The 20,914-nt window shown below is 24.8% G+C and overlaps 1 protein-coding gene and 1 long non-coding RNA gene across 2 annotated transcripts; one reads left to right on the plus strand and one right to left on the minus strand.

Moving 5' to 3' along the window:
* Window positions 1-84: 84 nt before the first annotated feature.
* On the plus strand, window positions 85-12,318 carry LOC126899960 (uncharacterized). Its single transcript, XR_007702758.1, has 3 exons — window positions 85-2,402; window positions 9,962-10,066; window positions 11,704-12,318. It is a non-coding gene; the product is annotated as an uncharacterized LOC126899960 (long non-coding RNA).
* LOC126899958 (7SK snRNA methylphosphate capping enzyme-like) lies at window positions 2,774-20,817 on the minus strand. The gene is made up of 7 exons (XM_050675260.1): window positions 20,607-20,817; window positions 7,627-7,908; window positions 7,257-7,514; window positions 4,749-5,261; window positions 3,793-4,213; window positions 3,510-3,728; window positions 2,774-3,446 (listed from the first exon to the last, which is right to left on the minus strand). Exons 1-7 carry the CDS (start codon window positions 20,672-20,674, stop codon window positions 3,210-3,212), a joined length of 1,998 nt encoding a protein of 665 aa, XP_050531217.1. The 5' UTR covers window positions 20,675-20,817; the 3' UTR covers window positions 2,774-3,209.
* Window positions 20,818-20,914: the final 97 nt, after the last annotated feature.

The raw sequence follows: 20,914 nt of genomic DNA on the forward strand, positions 1-20,914 counted from the left end.
TGGTTTGTAAAACTTTATTTTATCATTGATGAAAGTTCATTAGTATCAACTAACATCTTAATGATTTAAAATCTTTTTAAATTGTTTATGGTATCTTAGTGTACAATGATTTGCTTAGCTTTATCAGTCGTGTTTCAAATGATCAAAAATTAAAAATGGTATTGTATAAATGTGGTCAAAATAATTCAAAGCCTAAAGCTTAAACAGTTAATGATCGTATACTTGAATACGAATTGAATGAATTTATAACAAGTAAAACTCTTGAGCTGTTAAATGTTTTAACTGTTGTAAAACTGTTTACTTAGTATTAACCGTATTATAATACGATTAATAGTTTTACATGGAAGAATTTACAATCAATCATTTTTGTCATTGTTTTTTATAACATTATAACCAAGAAATAGTTAACTTTATTCATACACCCTTTTTATATTAGATAAAAATATTTTAGTTTTTATTACCTGCATAAATGTTTTTATACGATCTAGCGGTGCAGTAGTTGTTTTAGAAATGGCTCCAGATAAACCGCCAGCAAAGCAATGCATAAACCACACACTTGACTCCGATTTTCTTATAACAATTGCTTGTATTCCAAATAATTTGTTACAGTATTTATCAGTGTCACTATCATTCATCATAAAACTAACTATTCTTGTGAAAAATTGATAATATTTATTTGTTTGAAGTCAAGGTTAAATATTCAATATAAGCCAATTATTTTATCTTTAATGCAGTTTAAATTATGTTTAAAAAAATTTAGTAATCGCTATTTGGTTAATGTACTGAAGTATATTAGCCGATTAAGTTATTAGCCGATACTCAACAATTTCGTACAATTTTAAGGTTGTAATTATTAGTCATTTTTCGTACATAAGTACATATTTAACTACTTTAGATCAGTGAAAGCTCAGATTTAAAGTACACAAACAAGTTTATATAATTCAACATAAACTATATAAGGTGTTAAATTTTCCATGTGGAAATGGGGATAAGAATACTTTCATGGCCCATCTGCCAGTCGTAAGAGGCGACTAATGAGATTGCGTCAAGTTAACAGCCGGTGTAAAATTTTGTTAAAAAGTATGAGATGTCCTGAACAAAACTTAGGCGAATTGAGAAAAACATTAGAGAATATTTCGTGGAACGAGGAACTGATAGATTTAATTAATGAGAAAGAAGACTAGATGAAGTGCTAATAGAAGTATGAAAAATATTATGCGGTGTTAGCATAATGTGGTTAAAGGATCTTTTTAATAAAATACTCATGGATATTTATCATGGTAAAAAGTGGGGGAGGAGTAAAAGAAGGTTTTAGGATAAGAGTAGGAGTGCACCAAGGTTCTACTTTAAGCCCTTACTTATTCTCTATAGTGATGGATGTAATATACAAGGAGAGATACCGCGATGCAAGTTGTTCACTGACAATATAATGTTAATAGGAGAAAATAGGGAGGAAATTAATCAAATACATCAGTTGTGCAAAAGAACGGTGGTATAGATGTCGCGTCAAGCATGAATAAGATGAGAAATAATAGACTTAGATGGTTGGTCATGTTATGACAAAAGAAGAATCGGAAGCTATAAGAACAGTTATGGAAATTCATGTTGAAGGAAGAAGAGGTAGAGGAAGACCAAAAAAGAGATGGAGGGATGTTATTAAATGCGATATGAGAACAGTTGATGTGTGCGTAGATGAACTAGGATGTCGTATCAAGAGAAAGTTTAGAATAAGGGTGGCCGAACCCAAGTACTTGAGATAAAGGTGAGATAAAAGAAAGAATAAGATATTAGTGTTCAATGAATGAGGAAACGGATTCAATTGCTGTTTGTAACAGTTGACCTGTTTTCTTACTTTTTGAACACTCTATAAATCTATAAATATAGACATCTACACAATAACAATAACTGTAGAGCACAATTGTTTTAAAACAAACTAGTAACATTTAGAGAGACTGATAGAACAGGTAAGAGTTGATTGATGATTGTCAAAAAAAAAATTAGAAAATTTCTATAACACAAAAGATATACTTAACCAAAAATTGATAAGATCGAGATTACTGTATAAGTTTCAAATAATACACTACTAACCTTAGAGCAAAATAAACGCAGAATTAAACATTTTTAAATAGTTTAATTAGATCATTCAAAGAAATATGAGATACAAATTCTCTAAAAAATCAATGATTTGTCACATTTTTTGTCGAAAAACTTACTAGTTGATTTAATTACAGATAAGTCTAAAAGCTTTTTAAGCATTTTAGCATAACAACATACTTTTTAAAACAAACCCAAATTTCGGAAAAAAAATTATTGCAGCAAGTAGTTAATGATACAGTGAAAAACATTGAACTATTAGAGGCTACAACAGTAAAGACAAAGAACAAAAGATCTTTTTACTACAAGTAAAAATAAAATATTTATAACTTTTCAATAATTTTTTACTACTATGGAGTTTAGTACATGAAAGTTAATAAAATAAATACCACCCTAATAAATAAAATTAACAAATATATAAGGTGAGTTATTTCACTGTTATAAAAATAATTTTATATACAATATTGTAAAAATTTTCTTCCAAAAATATTATCTGACATTCATCTATTGTAAATTTATGTGAAGTATTAATTATAAAAATAAGGTAAATTTTTATTTATATTATTAGGATTAATACAAATATCTTTGAATCTATTAAAAGAATTCTTGGCAATTTTAACACTTAAAATAAAAAATATTTTAAAATCTATTTCACATAATAAATAGACAATAATTTAGCTATTGAGTGCACTTCAAATTTTTATATTTTAAGCAAAATGAAAGTATACAATGAAATGACAGTTTTGAATTAAGACGTTAACAACCTAACTAAAATTATGCAAATAATAGTAATTACAAGAAATAAAATATGTATAAGTATATAATGTACATGCCCATAAAAAGATAATTAACAATAAAAAAATATACACTTCTTCTTTATTTTACATATCATACTATTAATATAATTTGTACTATGATAAAGCATTATATATATATACATATATTATTAATGATTTACAATCATATAAATTTAACAACAAAATGGTAATGTTTATTTGTATACCGGTGGTCCATACTAATGAAAATAAATTACTATTAATTAATAACATGTAAAAAATTTAAAAACTATAAAATACATAGATAAATAAGTATGTAGATCAAAAATATAATAGTAATCAAATACTATGATTTTCTGATTTTTTGTTAACCAAAGTACTACTACATTTTAATATCTCTTTATCTGTTAATACATTTGGTTTTTTATATAATTTTAAGGGACGTTGAAATCCTTTTGATGGGTTGTAAGGCATGGATAGTGTCTCACAGTGAGTAAAACCCACTTCAGTCATTAAATATTCAGTGAACATTTGTGGTTTCAGCTGTATAGTCTTATAATTTCTCCAGATAGTATCCTAAAAGAATAAAAAATATTATTAATACTAAAATTCAAAAAACAAATGAATATCTTTACATACTGTCAAAGTTTTTTTTCGACCATATGACTTCCATGATTGAGGTTCTAAAACAAGTGTTCCACCAGGTTTGAGTTGAATAAACATACGCTTGAATGCTCTTTTTAATCCATCATCTCCCCAATTTAAATGAATCCATTTAGTAATACTAAGACACAGTATGACATCAAACTGGCATGTTTCCATGGATAACATAACATCAGATTCTAACACATAATTTCCCTATAATAAAAATTCAAAATTTTTAAAAATGTTTATCATCTATTAAAGAAAAATAATTTTTTACCTGTATGAATGTGACATTAAAAGGAAATTTTCCTGATGTAAAAATTCCAGGTAAATTTATAGGTCCATACAACATAGGCAGAGATATGGGAAATGATTGAACCATAGCATTATAAACATCTCTATCTTGTATATTGGTAATATGACTAGTATGTTCATAATTTGGTGTCAATCGCAAAGAAGACTGTGAAGATGTACTGCTTATATAGTGTTGAACATTTTTACGAGCAATATTAATCAGCTTACGATCAATATCCATTCCTACAACAGATTTTGCACCGAAATCTCTTGCAACACTAAATGTCACATGACCAATATTACATCCAATATCTAAAATATCTTTTCCATAAAATAAATCTAACTTTGAGGCTAATACTTTAAGTCTATTATCACCTTCTTCTGTGTTTCGATATCCATAATACCTATAATTAAAATAACAGTAATTAAAGTAACACATATGAATAATTTGAAATCATTTGCAAAAAAAATTACTTTAGCATGCTGTAAAACAGAATTAGCACCATTTATAAAAATAGAAAAGAGAAGGAAAGAAAGAATTGAACCTTATGGAACACTAAAGGAAGAAGTCAGTCACTTCAGAAGATCATCCTTGAACATTTATTCACTGTTTTCTTTTAGTTAAATAGGAAATTAACCAAGAGAGGATTGATTCACCAAAACCAGCAAAGATTAGAATTTCTGATATTATGGTTAAGTTTATTGAAAACATTAAAAAAATCTGTATAAATGACAACTCTTGACAAGAGCATGGACAAGGAACAAATCAGTAATAAATTATTAAAATACAAGATTACATGTTAATGTAGATCCATGTAAAGCTAAAACTGCAAACTGAACAAATACTGGACAACACCTAACTTGCATTTAAAAATATCATTGTGCTAAGAGCTGTATAAATTTATTACCACAATAAATATTTTATTAATAATTTTATACCTGTTATAATTTCCATATTTGAACATAGCGTTTTTTTCTTTAAATTTTGGCTCATTTTTATTTAACTTGTGCTTCATTTTATTTTGTGATTGTACAGTTGAAGGAAACTCACTTTTTGAATCTAAAGATAATAAGGGCTCGGATTCAATTAGATTTTTTTCATTGTTTTTAACAAAATCATCTTGTGTTTTTTTACAATTTTCTGCATTTTTGTTTGGAGAAGGATAACGTAACTCTTTTGATTCTGGAATAACATTTTCTGATTTGTCCTTTAAATTTAACGTTTTAGGAGGAGATATATGAATTTCTACTGTTTGTTGCGCATTTAGTTTTTTACTACTATTATTTGCTTTTTCTACTTCATTTAGAACTAAATTTTCTTCAACAATGGGTTCAATTACATTGATTTTTGGTATGTGGGATATTTTATTATTAAGAAGGTCAATTTTTGGTTTTTTGATTGGAGGATAAGAAATGTCCTCATCAAAGTCATTATATTCTTCTAAACCATCACTAAAACAAAAATTATAATTTAATACCACAATTTTTGTGTAAATTCATTTTTATCATAATATTTGTTTGTTTTAAATTATTTATTAACTATTATAGTAGTAATTTCCTCTCAGATGCTTTTTAAATCAATATTCAAAATAAAAATAATTTTAGAATAAAACCTCCACTTTTTACTCTTAGCTGGAAAATTATAGATAAGTCAGAAATTATCCAAAATTAGGAAAATTTTTTAAGTTATTTCTTTGCTTAAAAAAAAAAGATATAATTTTTATATTTAAATAAAACAAAAAAAATTATTTCACACGCTACATCAATAATTCATATAAATCAATGTTTAATATTGTCTATTAAAACTTCCTATAGATTTAAGGAACTTTTAACCTATAGAATAATTGATATTGTTAAAAATTCTTAAAAGTGGTGGAAATTTAACTTTGAATTAAGACTTGCATAAACTGGTTAACTGATCTATGAACTAATTTTTAATAAAAAATACAAATTTCATAACTAAATAACACTCTTGAACTTAAAATAAACCAAAAAACATTATTTATTATAGTATTTTATTTATATTATATGTACCATAAGAACTTTGATAAATTCTTTTTATTTAAAAGAAAATAAAAATCAAATGACTTCTAATTTTGTACAATAATATTAATAAAAATATAGGACTATAATTTTTTTGTGGAGGGGAAACAACTTGAAAACTTATTATTTTGAGTGTAAAAAAATTGTTAAAAAATTCCTTTGGTTATTAGTTTAAATTTTTTAGTCTGTAAATTTTATGGGTACATTTTAGGTAGAGCAATCACTCAAAACCGTCCCTGTTGACTAGAAATATTTAAATTTTATGAAGCTGATACTTATGTATTATATTTCTTATAATTTTTTTGGTGGTTTCTATTTTTGTCAAAAAATGACCAAAATTAAACCTGCTATAGAAAAAAATTAATTTACCTCCTCAGAGTAGAGACTAAAATACACTCTAGAAAAAATGTTTATTTTAATCGGCTTTTTATTAACATCTCCCTCCCTCATTACAACATTTTAGTTACCCTCAGTATGACTTAAATTCTATTCATTTACTAATAATTTTTTTATATTAATAGATAATTTTACTATGAAAAAAAAATTAATGTTATAAATAAACACTTCTTATATTACAGTGTTTCATACATCTATAACGTAAGTTTATAATTTTTTTATTTTTGCCAGAAAAAAAAATTGCACTTGATTAAATCATACAATAACTATCACCCTTAATATATTTAAAAACAAAAAATTAACTATAATATTATTAATAACATATAAACTGAAAAAAAATCATAACACCCTTATATTTTAATACACAATATTTGTATTATTCAAATAAGAATTTTTTTTTATGCTTGATAATTATGGTACTGATTTCACTAAAAAAGTATTTTATTGATGATTTATCAATTTATAATCTTTATAAACATTCATTAATTATTTCCTAATGAATTGAAAATATTACCTGTATTTTCTAGGTCTGTGATAACCCTGTAAATTATTATGTACACATGTAAAATGTATACTATAAAAGATAAAATTATTTTTAAGTGAACATTTTATTCTTTGCAATTTTATTATCTATTTTATAATATCAGTTAAAAAGTACACATGTGTTACTAATAAACCAGCTGCTCTAGTAATTTATACTTATTTAATAAACCAGTAATACTAATTAAAATCCTAATTCATAATGATAAAACTTCAAAGTATAAATTTTAAGCAAAACTAATAGATGAGATTGAGCGTGATTTTAAATTATTAGATTTTAAAAATTCAAAATGAGTTTAATATGTTCAAAATATTTTTATGGAATATTTATTTTTAACTATAGATAAACAATAAACTGATCCTATATAACCCCTCTTCAAATACAATAGCAATGATAAAATTGTTCTTTATTTTACCTATTTAAAAAGTGTATGCACTACCCAAAAATATTTTCTATACAAAACTTACTGAGAAATTGGAGTATTTTCAGTAAGCAAACCAGGATCAGATAATGCTTTTGTTAGGTTTTTTTTTTGTTTTCGTTTTTGAGGAGTTCGTTTCTGTAATCCATGTATTCCAAAGCATTTAACTTTATTTACTTCAATACATGTACTCAATTCAAGAGGATCAGCTAAGTTTTTGGGAATTAAAACATCAACTTGGTCTTTTTTAATATTTACTTTGTTCGAATGCAAAGGTGAAGATTTTGGAGTCTTATTCATAGCTCTGAAAATATATTTTTATTCATTGAAATTTTACAAACATATATATTACACCCAGAAAAATTAATCAATCAAATAACCCAAGGATAATAGGTATTAATGACATAAATAATTACCTATTGATATCTTCATCTTGAAGACTATTTAGATTAAGAGGATCAGATATATTACCGCCAAGCAAGAATTTAGTCGGTGGAATAATATTATGAGTTTTCTTTTTCTTAGGTGAAGTTGCATATAAAATTGATGTACTATCACATCGTTTTCTCAAAGGGTGAAATTTTAATTTTTCTTCAGAAAAATGTAAACTTTTTCCAACAGAATTCAGATCATTACTTTCAATGGGAGATAAATCTTCCCCTTCATTCTCAACATCAGTTTTTGTAGCCATAATTAGTCTAAAAAAAAAAAATTTAATAAATACATTTTCATCACTATTAAATAGAAAAAATTCTAAATGTGTTATGCACAGAGTGATTGGTTTATTATAAACCACTCGATTTTACTTGCAAAAAAATACTGCCAAGTTATTCTCATTTTTATACCTAGGCAGTACAATGAATATGGTAAAGAAATTACTAATGATAAAAATAGTTGCACCCACTCCTCACCACCAGTCTATACCTAAAATTTTTAATAATTTTTTCTAACATACTGTTTCAAAAGTTGTTAACTATCAACCAGCCATTTTTAAAATTATTTCCTATTTTATTATATATACCACTTAATAATGTATGTTGCTATTTAAAATAAATAAGTTTGACACCCCTTTAAGTTATAAAGGATGATTCTAAGAAATAATTACTAACTAACTGATAAATCAAAAAATATATGTAACCAAAAAAAAAACAAACATGTTTTTTCCAATATTGTATTTATACTACAAGTAGTTGAGTGGTTTATGATAAACCGATTTATCTGCATAATATATTTATATATATATATATATATTACAATGTATTATATATTATATAAAAATTATTTAGTAATTTTTTTTTGTAAATAGCTTAGGTATTTCCCTAACATTTGGTATAAATTAGCTGAAAAACTAACCCTTTACTTGACCAAGGGAATTCAAAACTTAAAACATAGTACAAAAAATAAAACTTTTCAATTTTTGAAAATTATTCAGAAATACTCCAAGATTCAAACAAATATTTTATTAAAACTAAAGTTACACACTAAATGTTCATTAAAGAATTGATCTCAACACCTTATCTTCTATGTGAAAATAAAGTTATCCTATATATGACCGTTTTTCATATAATAATTTTTTACTAATTTATTTTTTCAATTATTCATGCCAATATTTTAAGTCAAAAAGTTTAGTTATATAGAAGATAGAGGTATGTACCCTATTTAAAAATCCTTTATCAAATAAAAAAAAGTAATAATTTACTAATAAAGGTTAGAACAATCAAAATTAATAAAGTTTTTTTCTTCTTATCTTTTTTTTCAATGATTTACTCTTACAATTTTGATACACGCATGCTCTAGAGATAATGAAACTACTTTAATTACGTTTTTTTGGAAAATGTGTGTAACATCATTTTTTATTTTAGTTACTATTATATGTATGTTGCCATTAAAAATAATTAAGTTAGCATTCTTCTAAGGGATGAATTAAAAAAATACTTAATAATTGATAAATATATTAAATTAAAACTATCAAAAATAGTTTTCTTAATATTATTATTAATTTAAGAGAAATCAAGTGACTAATATTGAAAGAATCACTTTGTATACAACTTTATAACTTTTTATCATTTCTCTGTAAAAAATACTACACTAAATTAATAATTTAAATACTACAATAAGTATTAATTTATATATTATACTTATGAATCATGAAACTTGTAACCAGAATATAAATAAGAAAATAGAAGTTGATGTTGCTTTTGGAATAATCCAACAATTCTTTTTAAAAATTAATCACTTTCTACAGATAACATTACAAAATAAATCTTTTGCCCCTTAAAATAGTAGGGTCCAGCCTACTTAGACTATCCTGAAATACCAACAGATTTCAGTATTTTTTTTCTTTTGTCCCATCTTTAATCTAACTACTTGGATTCAACCACCACCTTTAAACCCAACCAGATTAGCATTGAACCATTTTTTATAATAATATTTAATTCATTGTCAGATATCATTTATACTAATTATGCCACGCCCCTGTTGTGCTGGATTTTGTAATTTTAAAATTCCCTAACTTTTTAAACATTTTTTAGGAGGGAGCCAAAACACAAAAGAAATGTGCCTTAAATCCTCTACAACAATACAATTATATAATAATAATACAATTTTGTACCATGGAATAAAAACATTAAATAATACATTAATAATAATAATAATAATAATCATTAAATTATAATACCTCGATGTTTGATTAAATTTAAATTTATCTATTAATATGGAAAAACTAATATAACTGCAATTAAATTTTGACAGAAATCCACTACACCAAGAGAAGAATGACCATGGTGACGAGAGGGCAATTGACACCCGGGAGGGTGAGTATAAAGTGATGAACACCGCTATGATTAGCCTGACCTGGTTTGTAAAAGTTAATCTTGACCTTTTTTTTCTCATCATATATTTTAATAGAGCCATAGAAATATTTTTGAGATAAACTGAGCCGCTACATACAATTATATTGCCTCAATGTTGTTGGCCACTCAGAATAGCCTTACACTACACAGTATAACAATTTTATCAAAATTCTAGGAACTTCAATAAAATTTTCTGATATTCTACAGATTTCCTGGCTATCAGGATTAGTCAGATATTCTGACTATCCTAACTTTCACAGTTTTTCAGAATTATGGCAACCAACATTTTGGTCAAGTTTACTCTTTCATTAGCAACATTGCTACTCTATTTGCATTGTTTTACACTTTAAAAAAGAGCAAACTTGAATACCTGAAGAAATCACAAATTGATAGACTGACTTTTTTTGAAATAAGAGAATTGGAACTTGGCCCTTTTTCACAGTTAAATTTTTGTACACGTAACATCTTACTCAAATACAACTAGATATTTATTAAATTTTAATAAAAAAATTCTAATGGCAATAATTTTTTTGATATACTATTTAAGAAAATCCGATCGATGTCCTAAATATAGAAGACATTTGAACAGGGCCAACTACGCATANACATCTTACTCAAATACAACTAGATATTTATTAAATTTTAATAAAAAAATTCTAATGGCAATAATTTTTTTTTTTATTTCAATTTTTAAAATAATTTCAGAACGCCTGCGTATTTTTAACCTTAAAGCTTATTAAATGTATTCTAAGAAAAAAAAAAAAGTTACAATGACTTTTCTTCTAAGAGTTATTGGCAATCTTAATAAAAAATTGTAAATTTTTTTCGTTTTTCATTTTTTTAAAAAAAGTTTCTTCGGAGCATTTGAAAGTCATAGAGACAATTTGAATAAAATGTTTGGAGATCAATCTTAACTTGGTTTTTCCTCGCTTAAAAATATTTCTATATAAATTTACATGTAATTTTTAGAATTTTTATTTTCGTGAAAGCTAAGCCCTCTTTGTACCACCCGGATTGTGACAATGTTAATGATATTATTAATCATTGCTAGATATGAATTTTTTATGCCGTGTCTCAATTGGTATTAGGTTATTAATTAAAATTAAAAAAAATAAATATATTACGATTTAATATTATTGAATTAGCTTCGCCTATCTTTTTCTTGAGAAATTAAAATTAATTTAATTGTATTTAACGAGATATGTAAATAAAGTTTCGATAAATCTATTAATATCTTCATACAATAATAGTTTTAATATCTGAAATATAACTATTCAAATATAATTTAAAGAAGTTAAGGGATATAAATATTACAAAAAATAAAAAACCCAATAGTCATTGACATCTGTTAGTTAACATCACTCTAGTTATAAAACGCTTCGATGCGAATGTATAAAAAACATTTTTGAAATAAATGGTTTTAGAGGAAAAGGAATTGACAAGGTTTTTATTACACCTATAGAATAGATATTTGAATCCGACATCATTAAAATCAAAGATAATATTATCTAATGATCAAGGCAAAGAACACAGTAAAAAACAATAATTAAGATACATCAAAAATTAAAAACGCACAAACCAGACACAACTTGAAAAATATCTAATACTGAAAGTTTTTTTTAATTCATTTTCATTTTTTAGGTACAAATAGACAAGGAAAAATTTCACGCAGTCCAAATTTCTTTCTTTTGCATTTCCAACAGTATTAAAGTAACATCAGATGTACTACAGGATAGCCATTTATCTTCCTTATTTTTTCTTATATTTATAAATGCTTTATCATATTCAATATTAATATTGTTTAATGTAAATTCTTCTTATTAGCTGACAATATTAAAATGTTTATGTGAATAAACTTAAAAGTTGACGTAGTGTAATAAAATTACACTATAGTAGTATAAATATTACTTAAAAAATCAGTAGATTAAATTAAGGATCTAGGTATTATTATATCAGCTGTTTTATCGTTTTAAATAATCATAAATGTAATATATGGCAAGAGCTTATATCTCTTAAGTTATGTTAAACGCGTTTTTTTTATTGTCTTTGCTTAAAAGAGGCCTTTTGTGTATTGCTAAATCTATTCTTGATATAGTACAATGATATGAAATCCTGATCAAGTTGATCTTATAAATAAATTAAAAATCATTTAAAAACGATTTTTAAAATTCTAGGCATTTAAAATTGGTAATATTAGAAGTATAGTAAATATCACATATATTGAGATTAATTCACTAGAAAATTAGACGATTAGAATATAATATGTTATTTGTTTATAAATTATTCAATGAGTACATATACTGCTTGGAATTCTTACGAATAATTGGTTTAAAAGCTCCTACTTTTAATTCAAGATACAACCCTCTTTTTGCTATGCCTTTTACATCAAAAACAATTATTATTTAATAGCCCTGGGTATCGTCTTATTGGTTGTAATGTTGTGTTTTCAACTCCCTATTATCATAGTTAGACCATTTTCTAACTTTTAAACTAATTCAAGGTGTATATTACTATTTTAAAAAGTCAAGTTTGTACCATTCTAAGGAATAAAAGATGAGCCTAAAAAATATTTTATTATCAATAAATTAATAAATAATACTATACAACATAAAAAACAAAATATTTTTTAATTTCTATTACTTTATGAAAAATTTAATAGTCAAGGATTGCCACCTCAATAGTATTCAAAAAGTAAGGAAAAAGATTTTTATTGTTTAGAGTTAACAAAAATGCAACCAATTCACTTGCTTTGGGGTCTCGTGCATAAAACTCGAACACTTAAACTCGTTTATTATAAACAAAAAAACATCTCTTTCGCTTTAAAAAAAAGCCTGCAAATATGTTTATTTTTATATCCTTAATGATAATGCAAACATTACCATTGTTCAAAATAATTAATCATTTCCTTACTAATGGCTAATAAGTAAACGTTCCTATATATAATCATTATTACTATTTGTTAATTATATCTACATAAAGTGACCAATTGCAATTCATAAGAATACACACAACATAATAATTATGGTTCATTAATTTATTTAATTATCTTTATTACAGTATTTTCAAGTCTAATTATTAAACTAAAATTATATCATTTAAAAATCATGTTAAGGTTAAACATTAATTAAAATTTTAATTAATAATAGAGAAATAATAAGAAATTTCATTTAATTTAACCTGTCTAGTAATTATAATATAACATAAATCTTCAAATCAAAATATTTTTCATTAAAATCTTTAAAATTCATAATTATTTGATAAATTAAAAGAACATACATCGTTTTATAGTAATATAGTATATAGTATAGCAACATATTTTAATAAGAAAGTTCTTCTCGCGAGGGGAGACTAAAGTGATAGGATCCTCGATATTCATTGATTTTGACTAAAAGTTATTTATTATTATTCATATTGAATTTTTTTTTTCATCTCAAAAAAGAATTAAGAAAAAAATTATTTCGACTGGTGTGGTTCGAACTTTATACCCCGAAGTGTGCAAGACTATAAAATTTATGACGCAGCCACCGTACATTATGTGTACGCATTAATAAAAAAAAACTATTTAAACTAAATAAAAAATTCAAAGTCGCTTTTTTTAACTTAAAATATCAAAATAAATTAAAATTAATATTTAATGTAAGTTAGATTTATGTAACTTTTATAAAAATTAGTGGACTCATTATTTGTGTTAACCCTTATAAAATATTTTAAAATCAACAAAATCAAAAAAAAAAATTGAACACAAAAATAGCATGTTTTTGATATTTGGCAGCCATTTGCACATAGAAGATAAGTCGTCGGAACAATTTTTTTTTTAATTTATAGTACGTAACATAAGCTTTAATTTGACATATGTTTAAAGGATGCAGTATTTCCGGAACATTTTCAAAAGTTAAGATGAAAAAGTTGACTTCTGTAAAAAAGTTTCTACTTTGAATATCCCCTGTAAGCAGGTTAAGTGTTAGATTTTCAAAAAAAATGATATTAAATAAAAGGATTATATCTAGATTCAATATAAAAAACCCAGCACAGTGGGGTCGCGACATAGTGGGGACGTTGCATAGTTGGCTNAGTGGGGTCGCGGCATAGTGGGGATGTTGCATAGTTGGGTCCAGTATAGATTTAATCTGACAGTGATTAAAATCACTATCATAAGAAACGCTTCAATGCAAATCTGTAGATAGTGTTTAATTCTAAAAAATTGGTGGATAATTACAAAAGTTACATTATCTGCTAGTTTCTTATTAATACCCTGATTAAGATAAAGTATGTCGAATGAAAAAGGGATTATTAAAAAATATTATTTCTCATAAAAAAATTGTGTTGATTCGTACACTTTTCAATGAGTTATAGCATTATAAAGTTAAAAATGTAACCAACCCAACCCAACATCAACTCCTATTTCCTTAATTATATCCAGATTAGTAATTATTTTAATTATATATTATATAATTTTTATAATTAATTATTTTCAAATTATTATTGATTTTTAATATGTTAAAAGTAATCATTTTGAACCTACTTCTTTTTGTTCTTTAAAGTGAAAGTTTTAATAAAAAAAAAATGAATTTATTACCATAACTTTTAACTCAACTTGCAAGTTTGAAATAAATATTATTAAATAGAAAAAAATGAAATTGGTAGATTATTTCAAAAACAACAATAACACTTATTCCCTTAATTTTACCCCGATTTATAACTATAATATATGAATACATAATAATTACAGTAATTAAATTGAGTATGAAAGTGGTATTCAATAATATAATATTGTAATTTTTACGGAGATATTATAAAAATAAAAAGGAGTTGTATATTCATATACTTTTAATGCGTATACAAATTTAAAGGAATTTATGCAATACTTTTTAATAAAAAAATTTTGTTACTTATGAATAAATACACTAAACAAAAGGAACTTTCATCAGAAAAAAAATATACTTTTCTAAATAAACTTTTCGTGATGTTTTCAAATGTGCAATTAAACTTTTTCTATTACTTCTAAGTTTTAATATTATTACTTATTATTAAAAAATAAGTATTTACATATAAAAAAAAATAATTAAAAAACANAGTATTTACATATAAAAAAAAATAATTAAGAACAAAAAAAATTGTATTAAATTAATACTGATTTTGATTTTTAATATGTTAAAGGTAATCATTTTGAACCTATTTTTTATTGTCTTTTAAAGTGAAAGTTTTAATGAAAAATACCTTCTCAGCTTCGCATCGAAGCTAAAAAATGAATTTGTTACCATAACTTATAGTTCAACTTGCAAGTTTGAAATTGACATTATTAAATAGAAAAAAATGAAATTATTAAGATTAATATGCAATCAGGAAATTTTATAATTACTATTTACAGTACATTTTTCAGAAAATTTCGATTTTTTTGCATTTTTCTCGTAATAGATCACTTAAATAAAAATCATAAGAATCATTTCTAATTAACTTTTGGCGTTTAAAAAGATTGTACAATGAAAATATTCAGAATTTAATTAATTTTAATGATTATATGACCAAAAAAACCCACAATAAAAAAGTTAAAATGATTTACTCAATTGAGCGTATTATAAAATTTGATTATAATTGTAAAAATTTATCGTTAAATTCAGGTGAAACTAAAAATCATTTTTTTTTTTAATTTATATAGAAAATGTTACAAACAAATTCGGAATATTATATACTGGTAGTAGCACACACAAATAGAGTTAAAAAATTAATANATATTATAGACTGGTAGTAGCACACAGAAATAGAGTTAAAAAATTAATAAATTACAAAGTAAAATTATTTACTTTTGTATCTTTTGAATACTTTTATCATATCAAATCTAATTTGACAATAAATACCTAANTACTTTTATCATATCAAATTTAATTCGACAATAAATAATTTAAGAATATTAAAAATTAATGATTTTAATTGTTTGTATGGATAAAGCTGGTTAAGCTACTTTTTATTTGAATAAGGAATATTTTTTTGATTTTTAAGAGTAATAACTTAAACTAATCATTAGCTTAAATATCAAAACCTTAAATGAATCATTTGACGTATCGTTGAAAAAAGTAGGTCTAGTGAGAGTTAACAAAATAAATCGTAGCNAAAAGTAGGTCTAGTGAGGGTTGGCAAAATAAATCGTAGCCAGAAAAAGAACCACATAGTAAAATAATATTAACATGAATATCAATTTCTTCTCACGAGGAGAGACTATAGTGATAAGATCCTTTATATTTATTGAAATTATTGAATCTAAATGAGATAAATATGCAATGATTTGACAATTCTATTCTAACTCAAAAAAAAATGCAAATTATTAAAAGCCACAGACGGATTTGAATCTCGTACCCTAAGCGTGAAAGACACAGGTCTTACCCATTCGGCAACTGTTCGTTGATTTTGTCGCATGATAAAATTGGCTATTTAAGCTAACTCAAATTTAAAAATTACTTTTTCGACTTTAAAAAAGTAAAAAAATTTTAATAAGTTTAATTTCGTATGTCTTATGAACTTTATTCTATGTCAATTAAATTATATAATATTCATGAAAGTCAGTGTATTCCCCTAATAAGATATTTTAAAATAAAATAAAATACAAAACCCAGAATTTTAATAAAAAATTAGCATATTTTTGAATACGGTAGCCTTTTGCGCATAGAAGATGGGTCGTCGGGACAAATTTTTTTTTTCATTTTATAGTACATAAAATAAGCTTTAATTTGATATATGTTTAAAGGACGCAGTATTTCCGGAACATTTTCAAAAGTTCAGTTGAAAAAGTTCTATTTTTATACAATGTTTCAAAGTTTGAACCCCCCCTATATAAGGAGAAATTGTCTAATTTTAATAAAAAGTATGTCAAATAAAAGATGTACTTATAATATATATAGAAAAAAAAAATTTGTGCTGATACATACATTTTTCGAAAAGTTATAGCATTTTTAAGTTGAAAATTAAAAATCGAAAATTTTAACACAAAAATAGTGTTATTTTAACTACGGCAACCGTTTACTACATGCAGAAGATAAAGTGTCGGGACAAATTTTTTTTTTTTCATTTTATAGTACATAAAATAAGCTTTAATTTGATATATGTTTGAAGGATGCAGTATTTCCGGAACATTTTCAAAAATTAAGTTGAAAAAGTTAATTTTTGTAAAAAAGTTGCTATTTTTAATCCCCCCCCATGAGCAGGTTAAGTGGTAGATTTTCAAAAAAATGATATCAAACAAAAGGAAAATATCTAAGGTTTTAGTATAAAAAAAAGTTATATTGATTTGTTAATTTTTGAAAAAGTTATGGAAGTTTTAAGAAAAAAAAGTGAAAAAAATTACATAATTTATCGATTTTTAAATTAGTAATTTTTTTGGATATTTCCCCCATTTTCTGGGAACGAGGGAAAATTTAAAAATTTTTAAGGGTAATGTCTTCAACTATATACAATTTGTGATCTTTTGACGTATTGTTAAAAGAAATCGGTCCAGTGAGAGCTGAGAAAAAATAGTGACAGACACAAAAAAAAAATAATAAACACATCATGGTAAAATTAATACATTCTCAGCTTTGCATCGAAGGTAAAAAATATTTTGATTCATTCATTTTTCAATAAGTTATGGCAATTTTTAGAAAAAAATATCAAAAGTTACCGATTTTAAAAAACATAATTTTTTGGTGGATTTTCATCATTTACGAGGAACGAGGGAAAATTTTTGAGGATAATGTCTTCAACTAGATATGATTTGTGATTTTTTAAGAAAAATCGATCCAGTGAGAGCTGAAAAAAGTAGTGACAGACACAAAAAAAAAAAATAAACACATCATGGTAAAACTAATATCTTCTCATCTTCGCATCAAAGCTAAAACTGTCCCAATAATTGTTCTACTATATGAAATCGACTGTCAAAGCAAAAAAAATAACGCTTTTCTTTAATTTTAACAAGCATTTATTATTTAAGTGAAATTTCAAAACATAAAAATTGTAAATTTACAAATTATTATAAATATTAACAGATCGCATTAAAATGTTTTTTATAATAGTAATGTTAATTATTATCAGATATCATCTATCTGTGTCGCAATCTTTCTATGTTAGTTTTTTTTAATTATTATTTAATTTTTATTATATATTTTAAGATAAAACATTTTTAATTCTTTGAATATTACTTTTATTGTATTTTACTTTATAAAACTTTTAAAACAAGACTTTTTTTACTACTTATATCTTCAGCTTATAATCAGAAAGTAATTTGTTTAAGAGTTTTTGTTTTTGCAAATAAAAGGAATTATAACTGTTTAAAAAAAATAAAAATAATCGGATATAAATGGCTTCATAATATAATTGTTTTTCAATCATACATACCACAGAAGAGTGTTAAATTTAAAATATTTGTTAAAGGTCAAATTTATTTTACCCAAAAATTAACTAACAATACTTAAATAATAAAATCCATATGCCACATAAAGCAACATTTGATTTTCAATAATGATTATGATCGATTAGCAAAGACGAGTAAAAGGTATGGACCTAAATTTTGATATTTTAGGCGCGTTAATGACGTTAAACTTATTTTTAATACATATATTTTAATGATCTTTCCGTACATTCGTATAAAATGTAAATATTCATAGTAAATTTTTAATTTGGAATGAACATTTTCGAAAATACGGGAGCGTTATTTATTCTAACTTAAGGCAGAAAATTCCTAATTATGTCCATTGATCAACCACTGATCTTGTTTACAAATTAATCTGAGGTGGTATAAGGTAAATTACAAATAGTTTTTCATTCAAACTGAAAGATTCATTAAAAATTTAAATACAAGTCATGATTTAAATGATGTAGATATTGGGTAATTAGAAAAAATTTATATTTATGAAAGATTTTAATATATTCATTGAAATATATTATCTCCATTTTCACCTGCGATAAGATTATTAAGCTTCCCTAGATAAAATAATCTCTACAAAAACTTAACTGTAAAAAAGGGACAAGTTCTAATATAACTCCTTTAAAAAAAAGGTAACCCTATTAAAGTAGTGATATCTACATTGTAACCTAGTCTGTTCTTTCTTTAATTTATAAACTCACTTCACACATACTTTTATGAGCAATACTGCCATTTTATTTGTATCGCTTATAACTTAATAGTTTTTGGTTTGTTGAGGGCTAAAATAGATATAGCTATAATATCTAATGAAACCTGAGAGAAAATCTTTTTCTTTTGAGTTCTTTTCTTTCCGATCACCAACGTAATATCTAAGTAAATAATGAACCAGTATTTAACCACCAACTAAACAAGTATTAAAACTTGAACACAAAAGTTGATATTTTCAATTAATTTATACAGGAAATAACGAGAAAATTATAGCATAGTTCGATTGTTAGAACATATTTTAACTAATTATTTTATGAATTGAAAAATAAATACTTTCCAAAAATTAAAAACGATCTACAGAATTGGACGAACAATAACACTAGACAATATCCAAGGAGAATATGATCCCTAGTAAAAGCTTTTTTAATATTTGTATTAATTTCGCAACAGGTTTACGATCAAAATAAGTCGGATGATTTTACTCACTAAAAAAATGTGCTCAAATATACAATTTTAGGTTACATAACTTATCTCTAGTTTATTTTATTGTACCTTAAATTTAATGCCCGTATAAAATAATTACTTTTAAATTAACAATTAATGCTTTAAGATTAGAAAACACAAGTACAAAGACCACCGAACAGGATTTTAAAAATGCAACACACTTTGCTAATCAGAAAAATACATTTACATTCAGTGGTTTTTTCGCAGAAAACCCCGTTTTATTTTAGGTAATACTGTGATTTGTAAGTGTATACCCTTCAATATACTACATAAGTATTATTTTTCTAGGGTATATGTTAATTAAAAAAAATTATTAGAATACCCTAAAACACCATTAAATATATAATCCTAAAATAAGAATAATAATTGTTTTTATATAAAAATACAAGGAATCCTTTTGATGAGTAATTTGTTAAGTAAATATTTATGTAAAAAACTTATACATAAGTTCCACAATAGCATTAATTCTAAAAGGTAATTAAAATGATTAATACAAAAATGTACATATATAAAAATATTTATGGATTATTACTCGATCGCAATAAAACAAAATACTTCAATACTGCATTTACGTAGAAATATTTATGAAACAGCAGACTAGATAATATTGTAATAACTACAATAACAATACATCAAAATAATTGCAAGACACGTAATTTATTAGTACTACAGCTGATCAGAATAGCTCTAAGAGTATATGACACGCCGTCGCCCTAAAAGGAAGTGTACCAGAGCGTAGTGCGCATGACCAAATTGTCGATGTTGGGCCTAATAGACATGTGATAAAAGTGACGGTGGTGGTGGTAGCGGTGATTCAGCTGGTAAAATATACATGGCGCGCTATGGTGCTAAATATTTTTTCTTCAATTATAATAGGTAATTTATTTATTAAAAAAAAAAATTTTTTTAATTGCCAGTTTATTAATTAATAATTAATACTCACAACATATGGAAGACAGCAATGAGAAACTCGTACACAAAAAAAATGTAGAATAACGGCTGCTTGATCATAAAACGGCCGACGCCATTTTCTGCGTATACTCGCTATGTGTAAACGTGATGATAAAGTAGTGAGGCGCGGGGTAAATGCTGACAAGACTGGCGCGAACCTTCCGTACCTCTTCGTACGACGTCCAAATGTTTAATAAACCAAGTTCGGAATCGTTTCTAGTGGTAGCCGCCTGCGGCCGCGTACAATAATTATTGTACTTTATCTCAGTGTTGCCACTGGTACCCAGATACTATTCCACT

Source organism: Daktulosphaira vitifoliae, unplaced genomic scaffold (assembly GCF_025091365.1).
Source record: "Daktulosphaira vitifoliae isolate Bord-2020 unplaced genomic scaffold, ASM2509136v1 Scaffold_2, whole genome shotgun sequence".
Taxonomy (NCBI): domain Eukaryota; kingdom Metazoa; phylum Arthropoda; class Insecta; order Hemiptera; family Phylloxeridae; genus Daktulosphaira; species Daktulosphaira vitifoliae.